Consider the following 24,500-nt stretch of genomic DNA (forward strand, 5'->3'; position numbering starts at 1 on the left):
CGCTAACCACTACACCACCGTGCCGCCCCAGTGTGCAACATAGTTGTTGTTATTTCAAGATTTTTATGAACCGGTTGTCATTGTCTGACATTTGCCTCATTGTACAGTCCCACACCACCTTTGTTTATCTCTCTCTCTTCCTACAACTCCACCTTTTGTCTCTGTCTGTCTACAACGTCACCTTGTGTCTGTCTGTCCCTCTACAACTCCTCTGTCTCTGTCCCTCTACAACCCCGCAGAGACTCCACTGGTATGTGGGACTGTCTTGTTATCATCATGTTGGTGTTATTCTTGCAATAATTACTGTTAGGAGGTGAAATATGATGTTGTACAACACCAACAAAGCAATATTGTAAAGTGCATGTGGATCCCATGTATTAATCACAGCTAACAAGGTGCAAAGGCATGTTTAAGATGTACTACAACCCAATGTTTAAGCTCACTTGTACTACTGTTAAATAAATGTTATATTTTTGAGATTCAAGAATTCAGTGTGATGTTTAAGAGAGCATGCAAACTTCAATTATTCGTCAAAGTAACTTGTACATGTGGGCGGCACGGTGGTGTAGTGGTTAGCGCTGTCTCCTCACAGCAAGAAGGTCCGGGTTCGAGCCCCGTGGCCGGCGAGGGCCTTTCTGTGCGGAGTTTGCATGTTCTCCCCGTGTCCGCGTGGGTTTCCTCCGGGTGCTCCGGTTTCCCCCACAGTCCAAAGACATGCAGGTTAGGTTAACTGGTGACTCTAAATTGACTGTAGGTGTGAATGTGAGTGTGAATGGTTGTCTGTTACCCCTTTTCCACCAAATCAGTTCCAGGGCTGGTTTGGGGCCAGTGCTGGTGCTGGTTCACAACTCGTTCAACTTGCGAGCCAGCTGAGAACCAGTTTGCTTTTCCATAGCTCGCGGTGCTAAGGGAAGCCACGTCATTACGTCGCTGTATACATCAGTTACGTCGCTGTATATGTCAGTTACGTCGCTACGTTTGCATAAACCTTGGCGTGAATATCGAAGCAAAAACAACACGGAAGAAGCCGCAGCAGCAACAACAACAACAATAATAATAATAATGGATGACTTCGCGTTTGTACAGCTGTTGCTTCTCGTCGCTTAAAAGTGGCGATCTTTCGTGGTCTTGTTATTGTTCTTGGTCTTAAAAACTCCGCCCCCCGCTGACGTAAGCGGTTCTTTCCTCTGGCCCAGCAGAGAGTTGGTACTAGCCTGGAACCGTTTTTTCTGACCCCAGAGCCAGTTCTTTGTCAGTGGAAACAGAAAACCCGGTTCCAAACTAAGCACTGGCCCCGAACCAGCCCTGGAACTGCTTTGGTGGAAAAGGGGCATGTGTCAGCCCTGTGATGACCTGGTGACTTGTCCAGGGTGTACCCCGCCTTTCGCCCGTAGTCAGCTGGGATAGGCTCCAGCTTGCCTGTGACCCTGTAGAACAGGATAAAGCGGCTAGAGATAATGAGATGAAGTTCAGCCTATGGATTCGGCCCTCCACGACAGTCCAAGTTTCTCATGTGGCCCCATGGGAGCTTTCCAAATGAGTTTTCTTAGCGAATTAACACACTTTGGCTAAGGCAACGGCTTAATACATTGTATTTTAATCATTCTACATATCTTCCATGGTTATTTGTACATGTAAGGAATTTTTAAAAATACTATTGCACTTTTAAGCCAGGTTTGTGGCGACAATCCGCAAGGAGCCGTTTAGGAGCCGAAAGAGTCGACTCTTCTTGATGAACCGAACCGATTGCTTCGAATGATTAGAAATATTCGGAATTCACAGCACGATCAATGTGGCGAAAACAACACTAATTTCGTAGTAAACTGTTTGTAAATTTGTCTAAAAGCAGGTAAAAATCGACAAAATGGTCGTTCTTAGTTTAAAAAACGGTGATGCTGCGTGGCCCCGCCTTCTCTCCACTCTGATTGGTTTATCCATCGTGGCGGGCGGAAGCGCTGCGTTTGAATTTTTAAAACAACTTGCGCTCGCGCTGGAGCGGTTAGCCAGTGTTCGGTTTGAAGCAGGGACGTTAAGCAGGAGTCATAGTCGTTCAGAAAAGTCCAAAACGGTTTGTGTTTTTAGGTGCAGTTTAGCAGCAGGACGTTTATAGGTTCTGGGCTGGCAAGTTAGCATTTAAATTATTAAATAATAGGAATAATTCGACGTTGAAAGGTAACTGACCGCCTGAGGTGACTAGAACAATGGCTGCAACGGAAGGACCTCTGAAGGTAAAACACTGTGAATTACAGTTTATACATAGAATGTCGTGCTAGTTTTATTGGGAGTGAGAGCTAATCAGATATACTTTAATGTTTCTTGGAGTTAAAAAGCAAACTTATTTCGGGTTTACCTCACAGGAGTGATTTTTTTTTTTTTTTGTGCGCGCGCGTAAACTGACTGCCCTGTGTAACTGAATCGCCTTGGCATCATTACCACTTTTTTATTAAATAAAAATGGCATTAAATGAATTTCTTTTGCTAGTTTATGTGGCAAGTTCAGTAACCAACTCCACCATTTGATAAACATGTGGCTTCCTAGATGAGCTGTTCACCTAATAAGCCAAAAAAAAAGTTTCTCAGGATGATAATTATTAACTCATTAAAATGTTAAAACTAGAGCGGCGGCTACAATTATCGACACCATGATCTTTTGGCCGTTGCAAAAAAAAATTGTGCATGAATAATACTCGAATTTCCACTGGAAAGAGAGTTGATTCCCAGTTAGAGTGTATGGGATGACGTGACACCGTTCCACAAGTATCCTCGACGTGCAAGTGACGTCAAAGCAAAATAGAAACCCGGATGTCGGCCATGTTGGTGGAGATACAAATGCGGGGTCGAGCGACGTTCCATACAAAACAAGTTATGCGTGCGCGACTCTCTTTGTTTTTCTACTCATTTAAGTGTTCTTTAAGCTATGCCATATCTGGTCGTGGTCACAACAGTACTCGTGACAGTACAGCACGTTCTGATGTTTTAGAATTCCGTCCGTGGTTCGGAAAGAGAGCGAGGAGACTGAGGCTTAAACCAGTGCGACAAATTGCGAACGTCATTCGCGAGAGAGTTTCAAAAGTGTCTTGAAACATTCACGGGGCTTCTCAGTTTTCTCGCATGAGTCGCAAAGCGTCTCATCTCATTATCTCTAGCTGCTTTATCCTGTTCTACAGGGTCGCAGGCAAGCTGGAGCCTATCCCAGCCGACTACGGGCGAAAGGCAGGGTACACCCTGGACAAGTCGCCAGGTCATCACAGGGCTGACACATAGACACAGACAACCATTCACACTCACACCTACGGTCAATTTAGAGTCACCAGTTAACCTAACCTGCATGTCTTTGGACTGTGGGGGAAACCGGAGCACCCGGAGGAAACCCACGGGGAGAACATGCAAACTCCACACAGAAAGGCCCTCGTTGGCCACGGGGCTCGAACCCGGACCTTCTTGCTGTGAGGCGACAGCGCTAACCACTACACCACCGTGCCGCCCGTCGCAAAGCGTGTGGAATCAATTTTGTGCCAAAATGTTCATACAATACTTTTGAAATATCAAACAAAAACGACAAATCAAAGTACAAAAAAGTCAATTTTTTTTAGACTGGCAAACAAATTATTCGTGTAATCGTGCAAAATATCAGTCTATTACTCTTCAGAACCCTTTTATTTTTGTTCCGCGTCTTTCTCAGTTTTGTGTGACGTAATTTATTTTGGTTGCGATTCCAGCTTTCTCGTTTGCGCTCCCTGACTTTTTGCTTGCAGTTTTGGCACAAACTTCACGTGTGGGTGGGCTGTCCAGGAATGCATTCCCATTGGGTAACTTGTGTTTGACTGACAGTTACGCTCAGCCGTTCCCCCGGAGGCTGTTGGGGCCATTTCCTACTCGGATTTTGGCGGACTGTTTGGCGAGTGACAGATCCATTGACGGTAAACAAGGATCAAGTGGACTTCAGTGGCGACTATGATATTGAATTAATTCAACAAAGTGTAAGTGCGGGACAAATGTGTTGCAGTAGTACACATTATGCAGGTGTTTCGTGGCAAGTCAAATGTTAGCCTTAGCTCTACTACCCAATATAATAGCTGTCTTGCTAACGTTAAACACGCCTGCATAATGTGTACTACTGCAACACATACAACACATTTGTCCCGCACTTACACTTTGTTGAATTAATTCAATATCATAGTCGTCACTGAAGTCCACTCAATCCTTGTTTACCGTCAATGGATCGGTCACTTGTCAAACAGTCCGCCAAAATCCGAGTAGGAAATGGCCGCAACAGCTTCCGGGGGAATGGCTGAGCGTAGCTGTCAGTCAAACACAAGTTAGCCAATGGGAATGCATTCCTGGACAGCCCACCCACACGTGAAGTTTGTGCCAAAACTGCAAGCAAAAAGTCAGGGAACGCAAACGAGAGAGCTGGAATCGCAACCAAAATAAATTGCGTCAAACAAAACTGAGAAAGACGCGGAACAAAAATAAAAGGTTTCTGAAGAGTAATAGACTGATATTTTGCACGATTACACAAATTTGTTTGCCAGTCTAAAATTGACACTTTTTTTTTTGTATTTTGATTTGTCGTTTTTGTTTGATATTTCAAAAGTATTGTATGAACATTTTGGCACAAAATTGATTCCATAACAGCGTCGCTCTTTCGTCGCTGAAATTTAAAATGTTCAAAAATTCGTGTGATGCAATTTCTCTCAAAATGGCCGCAAATGCGTCGCTTGTGTCGCGAACCCTTCTCAGGTCAGTTTCCGTGAGGCTTCCTCTACTTCCTTGCCTGCTGAGGGAAAGCTGGGCTGCGACTAGTTGGAGACACGATTATTACAGTAAAATATGCAAATATCAATTCGGTGTGATTCCAAGTGAAAATTGTCGGCAATTTGCATATTTTATCGCAATTGTGTCGCGGGCTGTCGCAGCCCGGTGAGATACTACCCTTAGTATGGAGGGGAGATGAGGGGGTCAGGATACTTCGTCCAAAAGCCTTTTTCATACGCACTATCAATTATTTTACGTTTCAGGTATTCCGGGTTTTCGCGAATGAAAGCCCCACTGCTCTGCGCTTAAAGATTTAACATGATCCAACCGGCTTTAAAAAATTAATAACTTGGCTCACAGCGAAGCCAGATTTCGAAAGCACACGGTCTCGGGTCGGGATTCGCACCTGAAGATTAATAGGATCCAGCCAGAAACACAGACATGCAAGCGAGCAGCCTGCAATGACCAGGGAGTTTAACTCATCCTAGTCTCACAGGCCTACTTGGCTGCCATCCTGGTTGCTTTGTGTATCCTCCATCATGGCGGACACTCATGACGTAGCACATTTTGATCACTTGGTTGCAAGTCTTCTGTTGACACCTTTCGCCATTCCACGATTATCGACACCCAGATGATTGATTGATTAATATCGATGCTTACGTAAATGAAGTAATTCTAATATTTGTAAACAAATGAACTGAATGTTTAATCTGTCAGAAAATCTTTGTTCCACTTTCCAAGTATTTTCGTAGCTCACATTTTGTTAATAATTTGTTGCAATCACTTATGGAGTGGTGTGATGCAGTAAATCTGTCATCCCAGTATCTGTAGCTATAACACTAACCTTTATCTTCTCCTTAGGCTTTGTTTGAGAACAAGGCCGTGAACAAGCCGAAGAAGGATGAGAAGCGTCTCTCTGTGGAGCGCATCTACCAGAAGAAGACGCAGCTGGAGCACATCCTGCTCCGGCCAGACACCTACATCGGTTCTGTGGAGCCCGTCACGCAGGTATGTGGTTTTAAGGTGATGATACACAGGGCGACTAATTAGGACAACAGACAATTGGCAACAACCAATCAGATAAGAGCAAATCTATTTCCAGGGAGACACTGCAAAGATGGACATTGCCAATCACTTTTAAGTTGACACAAGAGAGCTAACATTATCCCTAGTTAGCTAAATCCCATTCAATCTCTATGGAGCGGTGGTTAGCTAACAGCAGTGTACGCTTGGGGGGTCTTCAAACCTGAGCGCATAAAATATAGCTTTTAGTTGGCTTACTAAGCATTTGATGAGGTAAATTCACCACTGGGTTTACACTTAACAAGTTACCAGGATAAAAAGATGCATGTTGTCTTTCTTTGATCCACTGCTGGAGATGCTGCCATCTTTGTTGAAAATTTCAGAAGCTCGATGGTGGTTGTGTGATTTGCTGCTAGCACTCTGATTGGATGGTCTTAAAAAGTTGCCCAAAGCAATCAATGAGTCAGACAGAAATTGTTGCACGGTCTCATTGGGAAAGTGTCGAAGCGCAATTGCCCAAAAAGTTGCCCCGTGTACCATCGGCCTCAGATCTCCAGACTTGACTGGGGCAATCAATAATGTTTACTAAAATGCATTATTTTAAGTATTTTAAAATATTTTGTCAGTAAATAAACCCGTCTCCTATTTTATTTTTCAGCAAATGTGGGTGTTTGATGAAGTGGTAGGGATGAACTGCAGGGACATCACATTTGTTCCTGGCCTCTACAAGATCTTCGACGAGATCCTGGGTGCGTCTCCGTGAACCTTGATTCGTGTTCTTCCCAATTCTTTGCTGAAGTAAAAAATGATACTGTATTTCACATTGTCCTGTAAATAACTTACCCTATGAGTGAAGTTTAGTCTCTGTATTGTTGGTTAATGATCTTAATCTCTCTGGTTCAGCATTAAACCTGAACAGCTGTTAACTTTTTGCAAAGCAAACTAGTTAGTTAGGTTCATCACATTCCCATTAAAACCACATTGCACCAGGAACTTTTATAATGAATAGATTAAAGATATTATGTGACGGAAAAGCTTGATTTGCTTGCTTGTTCATTATTTTAAAAAACAAGCATTTTTTTTTTTTTTTTAGTTTAAATTAGTGATTTGGTTTTACAGTGAATGCTGCCGATAACAAGCAGAGGGACAGCAGCATGAACTGCATCAAGATCACTATTGACCCGTGAGTGTCAGTCTTCGTCTTTACACGTTAGCAAATTACAAAAAGAAGCAAAATCCATATTTTTAGAAACATTGGGATTTGTACGCTTGTGTGTGGTATTTATGAGCTGTTTTTGGCCCGCATGTCAGAGAGAACAACGCAATCAGCGTCTGGAACAACGGGAAGGGCATTCCTGTGGTGGAGCACAAAGTGGAGAAGGTGTATGTGCCGGCACTCATCTTTGGCCAGCTGCTCACATCCAGCAACTATGATGATGACCAGAAGAAGGTCACAGGTGAGCCACTGATGCTATCTGATAAAGCATGCCATGGAACTGTGAGCTGTGTGCTTGATTCTTATGCATGTCTTTTTTCCATTCATTCATTTATTTATTTATTTCTTCTCCTGTCATCACTAGGTGGCCGTAACGGATACGGCGCCAAGCTGTGCAACATCTTCAGCACCAAGTTCACAGTAGAGACGACATGCAAGGATTCCAAGCAGTCCTTCAAACAGGTCCAGAGCTCGAGTGTTTTGTTTTTTTTCGTGTTCACGTCATTACTTGTTTCTTGGATGTTTTTCAACATTAAAATAAATAGCATGGCTTAGAGTTTATTTCTTCCATGTACAACAAAGTGGCATACTGTACAATTTAGTTTTTTTTTCTGAATAGAATGATTTTAAACTGTGCTGTAATGCAGGGATGAAAGTCTTCCGGATTTACCCGGAAATCCGGATATTTGACAAAACTCTTGAAAATCTCCGGTTTTCCGAATGGAGAAATTTATTTTTCGGATTTTTTGCGCTCCAAGACGCGGCGTAATACTTCGCATCATCCTTGCATGGGGGTGCAGTTCTTAAACAGCCCAGACACAGTTCATTGATTAAAGACAGGTGTTCTTTAACGGTGCGCGTGCCCAAGGCACACCTTCAGGTGCACATGCTAAGGCGTGCAGGACTGACACCGTTCTGCGCAACACAATCGCACTAGAAAGCATGTTCAAGCTGCCAGTGTAGCTGCAGTCTTAAGTTGCAAATTACAAGTATTTCTTTGTGTTAATAATTCGCCATGTCAAAACAAGCGAAACTTTCCTCTTTTCAACGTGAAGAGAGGTAAGCAATTTATTTTTTTTTTCCATCAAAGTTGCATTTTGTGGTTTCGAAGCCAAGTTTTAGTGCTGTTTCTAGAACACAACATCAAGAAAACGTGGAAGAAACAGCAATAATGGAAGAGCCGGTTTCTAAGCTGCCTAAAACTAGCAATGGTAATTATTTTTTGTCACATAATGTACTCAGGCTGCCAGTCAGTGTGTGACACAAACACCCTGAAAAATCCTAGCTACGCCCCTGATTTACATGAGAAATTTGGTATTCATTGGTGTGTTTAAATTTACAGACAATACGAACTAATGTAAACAATTGGCTTCAACTCACATAAATATGAATTGGAAGTTTTTAGTTCTCTTTAGCTCATGCAAACGCACAACTCTACTAATGGCCCTTTTCCACTACCCTTTTTCAGCTCGCTTCAGCTCACTTCAGCCTGACACGGCTCGCGTTTCGACTACCAAAAACCAGCACGACTCAGCTCGTTTCAGCCCTGCTTAGCCCCTAAAACTCGCACCGTTTTGGAGTGGGGCTGAAGCGAGCCAAGCCGTGCCGAGTGAGTCTGGGGGCGTGAGCAGACACTCCCCTGTGCACTGATTGGTGAGGAGGAGTGTCCTCACATGCCCACACACGCCCCGCGAGCGCGCTGGGATCTGTAAACACCGCAAACCCGGAAGAAGAATAATTACGAATTACGAGAATTTCTGAAGCCTTATGCGCCTCGCCTCATCTATACGCTCTTGCCAGTATCTGTCCGCGTTGTCGGTGACAACAAGCCACAGCACCAAGACCAGCAACACTAACAACTCCATGTCCTCCATGTTTATTGTTTACTATTCGGGTCGTGAGACTACCGCTTAAAAGCTCACTGAATCAGTGACATACAGAGCATCGTGGACGAGTTCGCGGAGCGCAAGGCTCGCCGTATGCCCTTCAAATAATGCGCGCAGTAGGCTATTGATGTTTTATTATGAGCCATGTACAGTATGTCGCCTAATGTTTTTTTGTTTCTGAGTTACATGTTCGTTTGAAGGACTTAATGTACAAAATAACATAGTTGCACCCCGTAGTGTTGAAATTGGTAAACACAGTGCATTCAGTGAGGTTTGCACCGCCCTCCTTTTATTTCTGACTCTTCCTGTCACCGTTGCAACCTCTGAGCGCTCATTCGTATGCCCTTCAAATAATGTGCGCAGTATAGGCTATTGATGTTTTATTATGAGCCATGTACAGTATCCTAATGTTTTTTGTTTCTGAGTTACATGTTCGTTTGAAGGACTTGATGTACTAAATAACATAGTTGCACCCGGTAGTGTTGAAATTGGTAAACACCGCAGTTGCGGACATTTTGTAGCCTAAAATGATGTTATGATCAGCTTTAATAAAGGGTCCGGTCATTTGCCCCGCCCCCGGCCCGGCTCTGACTTGTTCCGCCACTGTCACTGATGTCACTGTTTGCGCTGCTTAACGACATCACATGACGTCCACCCACTTTCGCTAACTCCACCCAATGTGTCCACCCACTTCCAGCCAGCACGGTTCAGCGCGGTTGTAGTCGAAATGCAACTCCAACAGCCCCGCTCAGCCCGACTCAGCACGGCACGGCTCAGCCGCGTTTGTAGTGGAAAAGCGGCATAAAAGATTGATAAACGAGGCTCAATGTCTCCAACATTGAAACCTGAAAGCTTTAGAAACTCTAACAGACCTTTACTTTTTAACAGTACTGTTTTGGGATTTTGCCAAGTTTACCTTCAACTGTCTTTTTTTTTTTTTTTTTTTTCAAAGTAATGAACTGTGTAGCAGGAAAATCACCGCGTTTTCTAAATGCACTCCTGAAAATTACTCATTAACTAAGGGAATTAAGTTTGATATTTTTGACATGTTAATCATTAATGTACATGAAAGAAAAAGGCTTAAAAGTTATAACTTGTTTTCGTGAAAATAAGTACTAAAATGCACTAGAATGCAGGGTTTTGCGTGTTATGTTATTACAACTTTTTTGGGGGACGTTGCCCGTCCCCCATCTTAGTTTGACTTTCAAAAGTTCAGGGTTTTTTTCTTTGCTCCACTTTCATCTCTAGTAATGGGAAACCATCACTACTTATTTGACAGTTACAGTATGCGTGAACAGTACATGTTATGGTCCAGACAGCATAACTTCAAATTTTACCCCCCTTCCCGGTTAATTAATGGGCCTTCAAGGTGCTGTTTGAAGTGTTGATCTATAAACATTTCAATAAAGTCAAACACAGTATGAAACACTCAAGTTCTGTATATGTAATAAAAGGTTTGAAATGTGATCTGCAGACGTGGTACAACAACATGGGGCGTGCGGGTGAGGCCAAAATCAAGCCGTTCAGTGGCGACGACTTCACATGCATCTCCTTTCAGCCTGATCTGTCCAAATTCAAGATGGAGTCTCTGGACCGCGACACGGTGGCACTGTTGACTAGGCGTGCGTATGACATCGCTGGCTCCACCAAAGGCGTCAAGGTGTTCCTCAACGGCACCAAGCTGCCTGTAAGAGCTCCCCCTCTCCTGCTTGCTGTTGCACCTTCTGAAATAATCTCGACCAGTTTGCTAAGACTTCAAGTTAATCTTTGTGCATTTCAGGTGAGCGGGTTCCGCAACTACGTGGACCTGTACGTGAAGGACAGAACGGATGAGACGGGTTCTCCCCTCACTGTAGTGCATGAGGTGGTGAACCCGCGCTGGGAGGTCTGCCTCACCATGAGCGAGAAGGGCTTCCAGCAAGTCAGCTTTGTCAACAGCATCGCCACCACCAAGGTACACACACCTTCTGGAATGTACACTTTCTATGAAAAACTGGAATGGGTTATTAATGTTGGCTTCTTGTGGCTGTTTAAAAGCACAAAAGGTGTTTGCTAATATTGGGTATCTAGACTGTTTTTAAAAATGTGTGCCTTTTAGGGTGGCAGACACACTGATTATGTAGCTGACCAGATCGTGTCCAAGATGATTGAGGTGGTGAAGAAGAAGAACAAAGGTGGTGTGGCAGTCAAGCCCTTCCAGGTAACTTGAGACACTTGACGTTCTCAATTTACCAACATTTTAACTTGTGCCGTGTTTGGAGAACCATTGAGCTTTACGTTTGCGTGTATTTGTTTCAGGTGAAGAACCACATGTGGCTGTTTGTGAACTGCCTGATCGAGAACCCCAGCTTTGACTCTCAGACCAAGGAGAACATGACGCTGCAGCAGAAGAGCTTCGGCTCCACCTGTACACTCAGCGAGAAGTTCGTCAAACAGGTCTCTCTCATGTGTGCATGCACACACACACTTGTATTGGAACACATCCTGGTTTTAATGCTTTATAGAATGGATGGTTTGTTCCTGTGGGGAGGAAAGGGGAAGAATAATTAAACTACAAACTGAATCCTTTTAAGTATCTGAGTACAGAGCGTTTAATGACTGTATAATAAATCAAAAACAATGCTGTTCTTTCTGACATTTAATAGACCCAATTTTCAGTAAGTGTGTGTTTTAAGTGTTTTTCATGTGTTCTCCATTCTCAGGCAAACAGCTGCGGCATCGTGGAGAGCATCATGAACTGGGTGAAGTTTAAGGTTCAGACCCAGCTCAATAAGAAGTGCTCGGCTGTCAAACACACCAAGATCAAGGGCGTGCCCAAACTGGATGACGCCAACGACGCAGGTACAGGCGCCTTCTTGGAGCGCTGCTTATTAGGGCTGGGCGATATGATGTAATATCAATGATTGAATCTCTCAATACTTTCAGTATACTGTTCTACATTGGAAACTTTTTAGACATAAGGCGACTCATTTTAGATTTTTCGGATCACGGATCCGCCGACAGCATTTAAATCAGGGTTCCTGCGGGTCCTTAAAAAGTCTTAAATACAACTTTCGGTTTTTAAGGCCTTAATGTCTTAAGTTGTTTGGAATGACTGGAATTTTCGAAAGGGAGGTATCAAATTTAATATTGGACCGAACGAGTGAAATGTCTCCATCCGGTTTGGGGTATTTTTTTTAACTGTAAGTTTAAAAGTGACCAGCACACCTTTTGGGGGCAGCATTGGTTCTGTGCATTCCGTAGATCAAGAGCTAATGTTAGGAGGCTACTGGAGGAAGTGTGGTGTGGTGGAGGAAGTGTGGTGTGGTGCGGTGGTTGTGAAGAGTGAGATACACGCAGGTAGCTTACGCGGGCGCTAGAAAGCGTTGATAATTATGGGAAGATGTCTGTTTAACGACAAGTGGTTGCGGGATGACAAATACCCCCAAAATAAGGAGAAGAATCGTTTGCGATAAAAAGCGCTGGATTGCACAAATGTGTTTAAAGACGGTACCGCAGCGCTGGGGACACGGCCCACTGGGAAACTGGATTTTCACGGACACGAGGCGCGCGTGTGTGTTAGAGGTCAAGCGCTCCGGAGTGAAACGCAGGGGGGTTCGCGCATGCGCACAAGAGTCAGGTGGAAAATGGGACTTATAGGAAATAATAATAATGATTAGCATCTTTTTTTTTTTTTACATAATTAACATTGTTTATTGTACCAAGTTTAATATAAATATATAAACAACCTTTATTTCAAAACTCAATTAAAAAAAGCTCCAGAAAAAAACTATTTCTAAATATAGTACAATATAAATAATTTGTATAAAAAGTGTTTTATTACCTATCGTCTACAAGTGTTTTTAATATAATAAGAATAATATTAATAACCACTAATAATAATTATTAGTAATTATTATTGATTGTTAATCATTACTACTTATGAATTAGTGATTAATAAGTACTAGGGATTATTAAATGTTATAAAATTAAGTTATTAAAAATTATTACAAATAATTATTAAAAAGTAGAAATTGGTAGAATACAAATTAAATAGTGAACATTGATATAAAATAACTGTACTACTACTACTAATAATAATAATAAACAATAACACTACCAGTAATACTTGTTGTTAATGTTATCAGTACAATTGTTATATCAATCAGGGCTTTGAACCGGTTCAAGAAACGAAAACTGGGAACTTTTTCTATTTCACATGGAACAGAAACGAAACCAGAAACTTTTTATTATTTTTTATGTTCCGGAACAGAAACGCTTATTAAAAATAATGGTAACCGGTTAATACCGGTTTTTATTTCGTTCCTCAAAGTTTCCGTAGCCTACAAATAAAGTCATTCTTCTCCTGCGCAAGTTTCTATGACCCGCTGGGGTTCACTTCCTGTGTGACGGTCGCTGACTGAATGGAGAGAGCGGGAAGGTGGACTACTATCACGTCTCCACGTGATGATAGGTGCATTACTGAGTGTCTGAGCAAAGAAGAGCCTGAACGTTGCAACCTCCCTATTGGCTGTTTGTAAAAATGTATCAGTTGTTGCCCTTCCCACGGGAATCATCGCGGACTCGAGAGACGAGATCTGACGAGTTAGTTTGTTGGTAGCAGAACAAAATGTCTGGACACAAATCGGGTTTTCAGAAAAGGAAAGAAAATAAACGGAGGGTCGAAAATACAAAAAAGGAGGCAGAAAATGCAAAACGAGTTTTAAGGTAGGACAAATGGTTACTTTTTAAGGCAGCCCGCCGTGGCTGCCTGCAGGCTTTCAGTTGTGTCATTGAATGGTTACTTTTCTGAGGCAGCCTGCCGTGGCTGCCTGCAGGCTTATTTATTATAGCCCATTTAGTTAAAATAGTTGATATAAAATGTTTATAGTTATGTGATGGTTGTCCTGATTTAGACTGGTTTTTTGGGGGGGGTTGCGCGATGTTGCACCCGGGCCCAGATTAGGGCAGAACCGTCCCTGGCTACATTTCAGGTGTAGTTTGTTTTATGTATGTATGTACTTGCATAGATGTGTACTTGGTCTTCCAATATGGCGCCTAACAAAATCTCGCGGCGCGGTGACGTCATGCGGTAGCCCTCTATAGGGCCTGACTAGCCTTTGGTAACACACTAAACGAATTCTTTCATTTTTGGCACTTTTTCTGTTTGTGTAGATGGGAAGACATACTGAGAATCCAAATCGCCAACGTTTGAAATAATTGTTTTGAATTATTTCTTGTCTTATTTAATGAAGGTTGTAATAGAATTAGCCTACATTTGGCTTAAGCTGGATGAGACAGACATAATTTTATAGCCATTTGTTAAACAGCTGACAGGGAACGTAATTAACCGTTCCGGGAACGAAATTTTTTTGTTCTAACCGGTTCTGGAACGTCTAATGGTGGAACCCCAAACCGGAAACGTTAAAATTCCGTTTCTGTTCGGAACAAACCAACAGGAAAAAAATTCTGGTTCAAAGCCCTGATATCAATGTTCACTATTAGAAAAAAATTCTGGTTCAAAGCCCTGATATCAATGTTCACTATTAAAAACAAATTATCTATAATCCATGAATAATTGTTTGTATCACTACTACTACTAATAATAATAATAATAACTTTTTAATAATTTTAACTCTTATAACAATTTTATAGCATTTTAATAATCAACTTATTATTAGTATAATTAAGTAGTAGTTGATAATTACTACTTAATTATTAAATTACATTTTGATAGTCACTGCTTATTAAGTAGTAATTAATAATGCTGAATTATAATAATTGCTACTCTTTTATTAATATAGCTAATAAGTAGTGATTATTAAAATGTTATAAAATTGAATTTTTTTATTATTAAAGTAGTTAGTAGTAGTAATAAAACAATTATTCATGGATTATATATAATTAATGATTATTTTTGAATAATGATCATTGATGGAACAATTGCACTGATAATTAGTTTAGTTATTACAACACATTGATTAATATTGATAATGGTTATGAAAGGTGACAGTTGTTTTTCTGTGTTTAATGTAACGCTCTGATGATTGTATGACTGCATAAACAGGTTTATGCTGTTACCTGCTATAATGCAGAAGATACTCGAGAAATTCCTCAGCCAGCTGTATACTGTACGACACTCAGACTGATTTTGCTGTCGGACACAAAATCACACATCAAAGATGATCTTTGGGGACTGAAATAATGCCGGCTAAGGTTGTTCAGCTGGTTCTACTTGCTGTTTATTGTTTTCGTTTTTGAAATGATTCATGGTGTTTTCTCCAGTAAACACCAGTCTTCTCCTTGCTTCTACAGTAGTTCTGCAGGCCCAAAACACACAGCTTTGCTTCAGCTGTTTGCATGTCTAACAGTTGCCATTGATGCACCCTGTTGTTCACAAATTGTGTGCATCCTTCTTAAAGTTAGTAAAAAAAAAATATTGCAGAAAACAGTTTTAAGTTGTCGTATTTATCATTTTCTTTTCCATGGTACAGTCTTAATTTTTCCATTTAGAGGTCTTGAAAAGGTCTTAAAAGTCTTTACATTTGTACTTGAAAAATGTGCAGATACCCTGTAAATACTACCGCTAGAAAAATGTTTGTGCGTATTTTTATTTTAACCGCTGAAACGTACAAAAATAAATGTAAAAAAAAAAAGTGTCACATTTTTCTTGGAACAGCACTGTATCCCTGGTACTAGGTCATATTTCTTTAAGTAAAAAGTATTAGAATCGCAAATACAAACGACAATGTGTGTTGTGTATATATCCACTTCAGCCGAGTCCGAAAACGAAACTATTTACGACATTGAGTATTCACTTGAATGTTTTTATGGTATTTACGACAGTGTCAGCCTCGTGCTGACCATGGCTGACGCTGACGGCATGGATTCCGAGCTATCGCCTCAACTGTACGTAAGCATAAAGTGTGGTAAAGAAAAGTCTTTTCACTGTCTCACTAACCAAAACGTGGGCGATTTTCATCTCTCACGCGTTGAAAGTAAACAATGAAAAGATCAAAACGATCTTTGGTTCTCAGAAAGAAGGTGGTGATGTAACGAGCGCGTTGCCAAATATGCCTGCCATAACGTTAGTTCGCGATTTTGGCTGCAAGTATCTGACTGTGGAATTAGAAGAGGATGGTGCCGCAGAGAGTCCTATCGAATCAAGTAGCACGAACGTATCGGCCTTCGATGTGCTCATGAGAGCTCAACGGTCATATGACCACATACCTTCAGAGAAGTAAGTACTGGAATGCTAGTCCGTGTTATGAACTTGTACACAAGAACACGTGTGTGTAAATCTTAATCCGACATTGAAATTTTGCCATGCAAAAAAAAAAATGGACAGGACACTTTTTTTTTTTTTCTCTGACCGACATCAAAAACATGTTGAAAAAAATCCGTGAACCTAAAGATAAAAAATGGGTGGCGTAAGCAGTAAATTCGTTAGCTGGTATAGCTTTTTAGCTTAGTCTGCTTCTAGGCAACCAAACCACAAGACAGATTTTACTTTCTAAATGCTTTTGATTTGTCCATCCCTGTATAGGAGTAAAGGGATAACGTGTGTGTGTGTAACGTGCTTTGTGTGATTTAGGTGGTAAGAACTCTGCCGGCTGCACTCTAATCCTCACCGAGGGAGATTCGGCTAAGACTCTGGCCGTGTCTGGACTCGGAGTGGTGGGCCGTGATCGCTACGGTGTTTTCCCCTTGCGTGGAAAAATGCTCAACGTGCGGGAGGCCTCGCACAAACAGGTGCGAATGCACACATACATAGTTCTAGTATCTGTGCTACAATTGCACACAAAATAAACTTTGTTTTAAAAATGGAAATGATTGCATTTGTTTATGATTGGGGTGTGTGTTACAGATCATGGAGAATGCCGAGATCAATAACCTCATCAAGATCCTAGGTCTGCAGTACAGGAAGAACTACAGCGACCCGGACTCGCTCAAGACTCTGCGCTACGGCAGGCTCATGATCATGACGGATCAGGTCAGCCATAAGCTCTGATTTCACTTATGGGTTAGTGCAACATTCTGATTTTTATATTTGACGTGTGGCGTTTTCACCTGGTCCAGGATCAGGATGGTTCCCACATCAAGGGGCTTCTCATCAACTTCATCCACCACAACTGGCCCTCACTGTTGCACCACAACTTCCTCGAAGAGTTCATCACTCCCATCATCAAGGTGTGTGCGCGAGCATATGTGCTAATATTCACATGCTTTTATAAATCTTATGTCTGCGGTATACAATTAAACAATATTAAGCATGTTATAAAGGTGTTCAGTATGAGCAGATTGTTTAAGGACAGACTTTGATTACGGCAGCAGGTACAGGTTTATACCGTCATGTCATTTTGCATCCCGCTCCAGCACAGAAATTGTGTGCGCGCACCGCAACATGCACAGATTTGGTGATCTATAGTGTGTAAATATACACCATATGGCCAAACCGTTGGATGTCTCTTGTGCCATCATTCCCATATGTGGGCCTTCCTCAAACACTTTGATCAGGTTTTCTGTACTCCGTCTCTCTGCAGGTGTCGAATAAGAAGCAGTCGTTCTCCTTTTATAGCATCCCAGAGTTCACGGAGTGGAAAGAGAAACAGAGAACCCTGAAATCATGGAAAATAAAGTATTACAAAGGTTTGTCCCCAACAACCTGTGGTAATCCAGGACTAAATGTAAGCAGGCAGCTTTTTTCCAAGTGTATTCTGCACATGCTCAGGTGATGGAATCATAGTGTTGGGTCTCTTTCTCCTCCCCTCCCCCCAAAAAATATCCTCCTTTCAAAAGCCAGTACAGGTTTTACATGTTATCTTTTGGGAATGGGGTGCTTTTTATGAGTTACTGCTAGGGTCCTCTGCCCAACCCCATGTCAGAGCTTACAAATATGTTAAAAAAAGAAAAATTTAATTAATGTTTAGAGAGACTGAATAGATATTGTACTGGATCTGACCTCTGTTTTTGATCCCTGTTCCCCTCCAGGTTTGGGTACCAGCACAGCCCAGGAGGCTAAAGAGTATTTCTCGGACATGGCGAGACATCGCATCCCATTTAAATACTCAGGACCTGCCGACGACGAGGCGATCACCCTTGTAATCACAGCCACTTCTACAGATTTACAGAAAAGACTCGTGAATAAACTCCTGCTTGAAAGACGTTTTCTCAGTGCGCTTTTATTTTTCACGCTCTGCTTCTAGGCCTTTAGTAAGAAGAAAGTGGAAGAGCGAAAGGAGTGGCTCACCAGCTTCATGATCAACAGGCGACAGCGCCGGGAGCATAACCTGCCCGAGGTCAGAATGGCAACGGTTAGACAAAGATTTGGTTTAATTGTGTAAAATGCAAGTTTTGTAATTTTTTTTTTTTGTGTGTGTGAGGGAGCAGGAGTATCTGTATGGGAAGGAAACCACATCACTCACCTACCATGATTTTGTCAACAAGGAGCTGGTGCTTTTCTCTAACTCTGATAATGAGCGATCTCTTCCATGTTTGGTGGATGGTGAGTTGTTTATCTTTTATATAAATGTGTGTTTAGTGTATGCATGGCACTTTTTTTTTTTTTCAAGTGATTTTATTTTTTTGACCTGTTGCGATGGTGATGGAGGCCATTTTTCTATGCTTATTTGCCTTCTCAGCAAAGGCACAGTCTGATCAATCTCTTATGAATTTTCCCCTGTGGAAAAGCCAGGTTGCTGAAGCCGAAAGGACATGGGACATCAGATGAATATTTTAATTACTAATGTCAATTGTATTCGTGTGAACCCATCTTGTTTACCTACACGCACTGTTTTTGTTGTAATGTTCAGTGTGTTGTTAAAATGGGTACTTTATATCGTGTGTCAGGTCTGAAGCCAGGCCAGAGGAAGGTGGTGTTCTGCTGCCTGAAACGAAACGATAAGCGTGAGGTGAAAGTGGCCCAGCTTGCTGGCTCTGTCGCCGAGATGTCGGCCTATCACCATGGAGAGGTGAAACTTGGTTATTAACACAAATGTTCTGTAATTCTGCACTTTTTAAAGACGTACTCTAGTGTCCGAATTACAAACCATTAAAGTCAAATTCTGTGTCTCTGTAGACTTCTCTGATGATGACCATCGTGGGTCTGGCACAGAACTTTGTGGGCAGCAACAATCTGAACCTGCTGCAGCCTCTGGGGCAGTTCGGCACACGCCTTCACGGAGGCAAAGACTCCGCCAGCCCCAGATACATCTTCACTATGCTCAGGTATGCGCACAATTTTTGATTATGCAGCTATAAAATATCTGCTGTTGGGGTGAGACAGGTGTTTGACGAGCTTGTCATTCCAAAATATAATTTGAAGTGCACCTGAAGGTCAAAGTATGTAGGATTTTGGCAAAAATAGACTTGCATCACTTTTGGTACATTATTTTCTGTGTAGTCCTCTGGCTCGGTTAGTTTTCCCTGCTGTGGATGACAACCTGCTCAAGTACAACTACGATGACAACATGCGCGTGGAGCCAGAGTGGTATGTTCCCATCATCCCACTTGTTCTGGCCAACGGCGCTGATGGTATTGGCACAGGCTGGGCTAGTCGACTCCCCAACTACGACGTGCGCGAAATCGTCACTAACATCCACCGCATGCTTAATGGCCAAGAGCCTCTGCCCATGGTGAGTTACAGGAACCAATGTCTCGATGTTTGTCTTATGTTAGGATGTCATTGACCACAGAGTTACTCTTTAGATTAACAGCCGATGGGGTTAGTAGCCAACCTGGAGTTAAGTTGATTAGTATTGTACACGCATCCCATTTATATAAAAGTGGCAACATGGAGAAAAATTTGTATTTCTCAATCCATTGTTCTGTGTTTTATACAGTTGCCTAACTATAAGGGCTTTAAAGGAACCATTGAGGAGATAACTACCAACCAGTACATGAACATTGGTGAGGTGGCCATTATTGACTCTACCACCATCGAGATCTCCGAGTTGCCTGTAAAAACGTGGACTCAGGTCAGTAGTCATGGGCATCTTATTGCCGTCTACCCATTCTCTTTTGTTTTACCCAATTGTTCCTTTTGTCTTCCTCTCAAATATTTTGTAGTTTTTCTTTAACTGCATCAGCGTTAGGAGAATGAAATGGTTGATTGTGTACTAGGGTGCATCAGTTGCCCTCATTTTCATAAAATCTGATACATTTTTGTTTGGGTGTTCCTTTTCACCAATAGACATCCTGTAAAATTTTTTGACCGTATTCAAAAGTCTAATGGTGGCACCATGAGGTTCATTTTTTGCCCAAAAAACGCTTATTTTATGTTTTCGCGTAAGGTTTGAATCACAATGTTGGACTCCATTTATTGATTTCTTGTGACCCGGAGATCATGTTAAGAACATTTGCATTTAATAGGGGCTAGCGTATGTATAGGCGGCAAGCTTAAAACCAGGGTTATAACATTGATAGATAATGCTAGTGACACCCTAAAATAAACCTCCAAATATTTTTAAACATTCTAGACATACTGTCTACAGTAAGATATTTGGTATACTCTATAAGGTGCCATAATGTTTCATGAAAAGTGATCAAAATTTTGTCATAAGTCATAAAATAGCAGCTTTTTCCATAATTTTGAGCTCCTGGTGCCACCATTACACTTTTTTTGAATTTTGTCAAAAATATTTCACCCAGTGTGTTTTCTTACCAAAAGGAACATAAAAACAAAAATGCATCATGATCGGAGGAACTTTTCATTTTTAGGGGGCAACTGACTATTGTGTACTGTGTTCCCCTTAGACGTACAAGGAGAACGTGCTTGAGGTGATGCTGAACGGTTCTGATAAGGCACCTCCTCTGATCACGGACTATAAAGAGTACCACACGGACACCACTGTGCGCTTTGTGGTCAAAATGACGGAGGAGAGGCTACGGGAGGCTGAGGCTGCAGGCCTCCACAAAGTCTTCAAACTTCAGAACCCACTCACCTGCAACTCCATGGTAAAGACAGGACACACTCGAGTGATTTCGCTCCTCTGTGTGAGGCAACGCTGAGCATTTGTTTTAAATCTCTTGCTTCATGTGTACAGGTCCTTTTTGACCACGTGGGCAGCCTGAAGAAGTACGAGACCGTACAGGACATCATGAAGGACTTCTTTGAGCTGCGTCTGAAATACTATGTGCTGAGGAAGGACTGGCTGCTTGGCATGCTGGGAGCTGAAAGTGCCAAGCTGTCCAACCAGGCACGCTTCATTCTGGAGAAGATCGAGGGCACGCTCGTCATTGGTGAGAGATTTGGGGGGGACGTTTCAAACTGTCCTTTCTGTCATAAGAGGCATTCTGCATTAACACTTATTGGGTTTTTTTAATTGTTTACTACTTTCAGAGAACAAGCCAAAGAAGGAGCTGATCCGCATGCTGCAGGAGATGGGCTATGATTCGGATCCTGTTAAGGCCTGGAAAGAGTCTCAGGAGAAGGTACTGTAATGGAGGCTATCAAACCAGTCTTGTCTTTCACACCATTCTGCTGCACGCATGAGCTGTAAACATTTGTTCCAGGACGTGGAGGAGGAAGCAGGTGATGAAGAGGAGGAGAAAGAGGAAGAGACGTCAGGACCGGACTACAATTACCTCCTGAGCATGCCCATGTGGTTCCTCACTAAAGAGAAGAAAGATGAGCTGTGCAAGCAAAGAGATGCAAAGGTAACTATGATGTGAACAAAAGCCTTTAAAACACATGTTGCAGTGTGGGGAAATAAGGAATTTTAAGCAGACTGACAAGTCTGAAATGCCTGTCCGAATGACAGGCCAAAGGCCTGGAACAATGTGGCCAGGGTTCCGAGGCCTGCCTTCAGGCCCCGGAACTTGAAGGGCTTTTAGATGCCTGGAGATGGTTTCTCAGCTATTTCGAGGCACATTTTCTGATCTAAGGCCAAATTACACTACAAATTGAATATAATTTACAAGAAAATGTCAGAAGATTCAAGAGAAACATGCTTGGTTATAGCCAAGAAAACAGTAGCACACAGGTCAGTTCCATGTTTAGAAAAAAGTATGTGGGTCGAGGATGTTCTAACTTACTGGTACTCATACTGTAGGTGCTATAATAACGCTCAAATATTGTAAATAGCTTTGTTTTTATAGTAAGTCTATAAGAACTTTAGTAATCAGCAATACAAGTATTCTTACATAATTTAAAATTGAATGCGAGATTCCAAGTAACTTTTTAACAAAATGGCTCAAAACCAGACATGGTCATATCATTTGGTATTCAGACTAAAATCTGCTGGACTAGAATTTAGAAGAAAATAAAAACTACTGGATGTTGTGAGGCTGTCTTGGCTGACATGCCTCTGCAACATCGCGTGGCGGTCGGGGACAGTGCCTTTGGAGTGGCAGACTGGGGTGGTGGTCCCTCTTTTTAAGAAAAGGGACCGGAGAGTGTGCTCCAATTATAGGGGAATCACACTTCTCAGCCTCCCCGGGAAGGTTTACTCCAGGGTACTGGAGAGGAGAATTCGGTCAATAGTTGAACCTTGGATCCAGGAGGAACAATGCGGTTTTCGTCCTGATCGTGGAACACTGGACCAGCTCTATACCCTTCATAGGGTGCTCGAGGGTTCATGGGAGTTTGCCCAACCAGTCCACATGTGCTTTGTGGATCTGGAGAAGGCATTTGACCGTGTCCCTTGTGGTATTCTGTGGGGGGTGCTTCGGGAGTATGGGGTTCGGGGCCCTTTGCTAAGGGCTGTCTGGTCCCTGTACGAACAGAGCAGGAGTCTGGTTCACATTGCCGGCAGCAAGTCAGACCTGTTCCCAGTGCATGTTGGACTCCGGCAGGGCTGCCCTTTGTCACCGGTTCTGTTCATAATTTTTATGGACAGAATTTCTTGGTGCAGCCAGGGGCCGGAAGGAATCCTGTTTGGGAACCACAGGATTTCATCTCTGCTTTTTGCGGATGATGTCCTGTTGGCTTCTTCAAACCAGGACCTTCAGCATGCACTGGGGTGGTTTGCAGTCGAGTGTGAAGCGGCTGGGATGAGAATCAGCACCTCCAAGTCCGAGGCCATGGTTCTCGACCGGAAAAGGGTGGCTTGCCCTTTCTAAGTTGGTGGAGAAGTCCTGCCTCAAGTGGAGGAGTTTAAGTATCTCGGGATCTTGTTCACGAGTGAGGGAAGGATAGAGCGTGAGATCGACAGGCAGATCGGTGCAGCCTCCGCAGTGATGCGGTCACTTTAGCGGTCCATCGTGGTGAAGGAGCTGAGCCAAAAGGCAAAGCTCTTGATTTACCGGTCGATCTACCTTCCGACTCTCACCTATGGTCATGAGCTTTGGGTAATGACCGAAAGAACAAGATTGTGGATACAAGCGGCCGAAATGAGTTTCCTTTGCAGGGTGGCTGGGCGCTCCCTTAGGGTGAGAAGCACAGTCACTTGGGAGGAGCTCGGAGTAGAGCCGCTGCTCCTCCACATCGAGAGGAATCAGCTGAGGTGGCTCGTGCATTTCTTTCGGATGCCTCCTGGACGCCTCCCTGGGGAGGTGTTCCAGGCATGTCCCCCTGCGAGGAGGCCCCGGGGAAGACCCCAGTACACGCTGGAGGGACTGTCTATTGGCTGGCCTGGGAACGCCTCGGTGTTCTTCCCGAGGAGCTGGCCGAGGTGTCTGGGGAAAGGGAAGTTTGGGCTTCCATGCTCAGACTGCTGCCTCTGCAACCCGGACCCGGATAAGCGGATGAAGACGAGACGAGATAAAACCTACTAAAATAGAAGTCTACATCCTACAAAAGCGTATGACTATCATGAATAAAAAATGCCCATAATAACCACTGATTGGCAGTTTAGCACCTAACATAATACTGTACTGCAAAGTTTCATGGAAACTGAACTCTTAATCAGCTGACTGGATCAGTCGGATACTGTCAACCCTAACATTCGTTAAACTGCATTGTGCAATAAAAACAGTGAATACTGACTGGATTCTTATCTTATGTAGTGTATCACTTGGAGAGAGGGAGGTGCCTGTAAATTTTGGCAGGGCTAGGACCATCGGTAGCAGAGTTATGAATTTTTAAATCCCCTGCGCACGCTAGTGGCTGGAGCTAGGGCTCATGCTATAGTTTTCTGCAAGCCATGCTCACTCCTGATATTGGATTGAGCTGTGCCAGGGCTTGTTCGAAAGGTCTCAGGGAGCGGTACGTGCCTGTAAAGTTTGGCGGAGTTATGAATTTTTCAAGTTGGGCCCACAGTTTCACAGGCATGTTAGGACATGTATTCGCCCAGTGTAACATTTGGAAGAAAATTAGAAGTACATTAGACCCATATCTTTACAATTTTTCACAGGCCATCCGGTTTGATGCTTTTGAAATGTAGAAGGATAAATGCGAAAATTACTGGTAAATGTCCACCTGTCTGGCCTTATTCCCCCACACTGGTGTGTATGCGTGCTTGATGCTAAACCACATGTTTATTTATTTTTTGTTATAGATTAATGAATTGAGTGTATTGAAGAGGAAGTCTCCTTCAGATCTGTGGAAGGAGGATCTCGCTGCCTTTACTGAGGAGCTGGAGGTAAATGTCTTACAGAAACCTACAGTAATGGAAAGCATACTAATTATAGGTGTCTCTCCGTTTATAATCTGTACTAAATACAGCATCTTACAAAGGCAATCAAATACAATAAAAAAGG

At 42.7% G+C, this 24,500-nt stretch overlaps 1 protein-coding gene across 1 annotated transcript in view; it reads left to right on the plus strand.

Annotated features, from left to right (window-relative positions):
- The first annotated feature begins 1,977 nt into the window (after positions 1–1,977).
- top2a (DNA topoisomerase II alpha) overlaps positions 1,978–24,500 on the plus strand; it is a 38,524-nt gene continuing 16,001 nt past the window's right edge. The window contains exons 1-27 of the mRNA XM_060939329.1: positions 1,978–2,228; positions 5,619–5,765; positions 6,439–6,529; positions 6,900–6,963; positions 7,092–7,237; positions 7,361–7,458; positions 10,357–10,569; positions 10,663–10,836; positions 10,981–11,082; positions 11,181–11,318; positions 11,585–11,723; positions 16,456–16,613; positions 16,729–16,854; positions 16,941–17,051; positions 17,405–17,510; positions 17,853–17,962; positions 18,068–18,160; positions 18,252–18,366; positions 18,711–18,832; positions 18,940–19,088; positions 19,264–19,495; positions 19,703–19,837; positions 20,616–20,816; positions 20,906–21,101; positions 21,202–21,293; positions 21,375–21,518; positions 24,299–24,382. Of these exons, the coding sequence (XP_060795312.1) occupies positions 2,202–2,228; positions 5,619–5,765; positions 6,439–6,529; positions 6,900–6,963; positions 7,092–7,237; positions 7,361–7,458; positions 10,357–10,569; positions 10,663–10,836; positions 10,981–11,082; positions 11,181–11,318; positions 11,585–11,723; positions 16,456–16,613; positions 16,729–16,854; positions 16,941–17,051; positions 17,405–17,510; positions 17,853–17,962; positions 18,068–18,160; positions 18,252–18,366; positions 18,711–18,832; positions 18,940–19,088; positions 19,264–19,495; positions 19,703–19,837; positions 20,616–20,816; positions 20,906–21,101; positions 21,202–21,293; positions 21,375–21,518; positions 24,299–24,382 (3,513 nt within the window). The 5' untranslated portion in view covers positions 1,978–2,201. The remainder of the gene's footprint in view (positions 2,229–5,618; positions 5,766–6,438; positions 6,530–6,899; positions 6,964–7,091; positions 7,238–7,360; positions 7,459–10,356; positions 10,570–10,662; positions 10,837–10,980; positions 11,083–11,180; positions 11,319–11,584; positions 11,724–16,455; positions 16,614–16,728; positions 16,855–16,940; positions 17,052–17,404; positions 17,511–17,852; positions 17,963–18,067; positions 18,161–18,251; positions 18,367–18,710; positions 18,833–18,939; positions 19,089–19,263; positions 19,496–19,702; positions 19,838–20,615; positions 20,817–20,905; positions 21,102–21,201; positions 21,294–21,374; positions 21,519–24,298; positions 24,383–24,500) is intronic.

Source organism: Neoarius graeffei, chromosome 14 (genome assembly GCF_027579695.1).
Source record: "Neoarius graeffei isolate fNeoGra1 chromosome 14, fNeoGra1.pri, whole genome shotgun sequence".
NCBI lineage: Eukaryota > Metazoa > Chordata > Actinopteri > Siluriformes > Ariidae > Neoarius > Neoarius graeffei.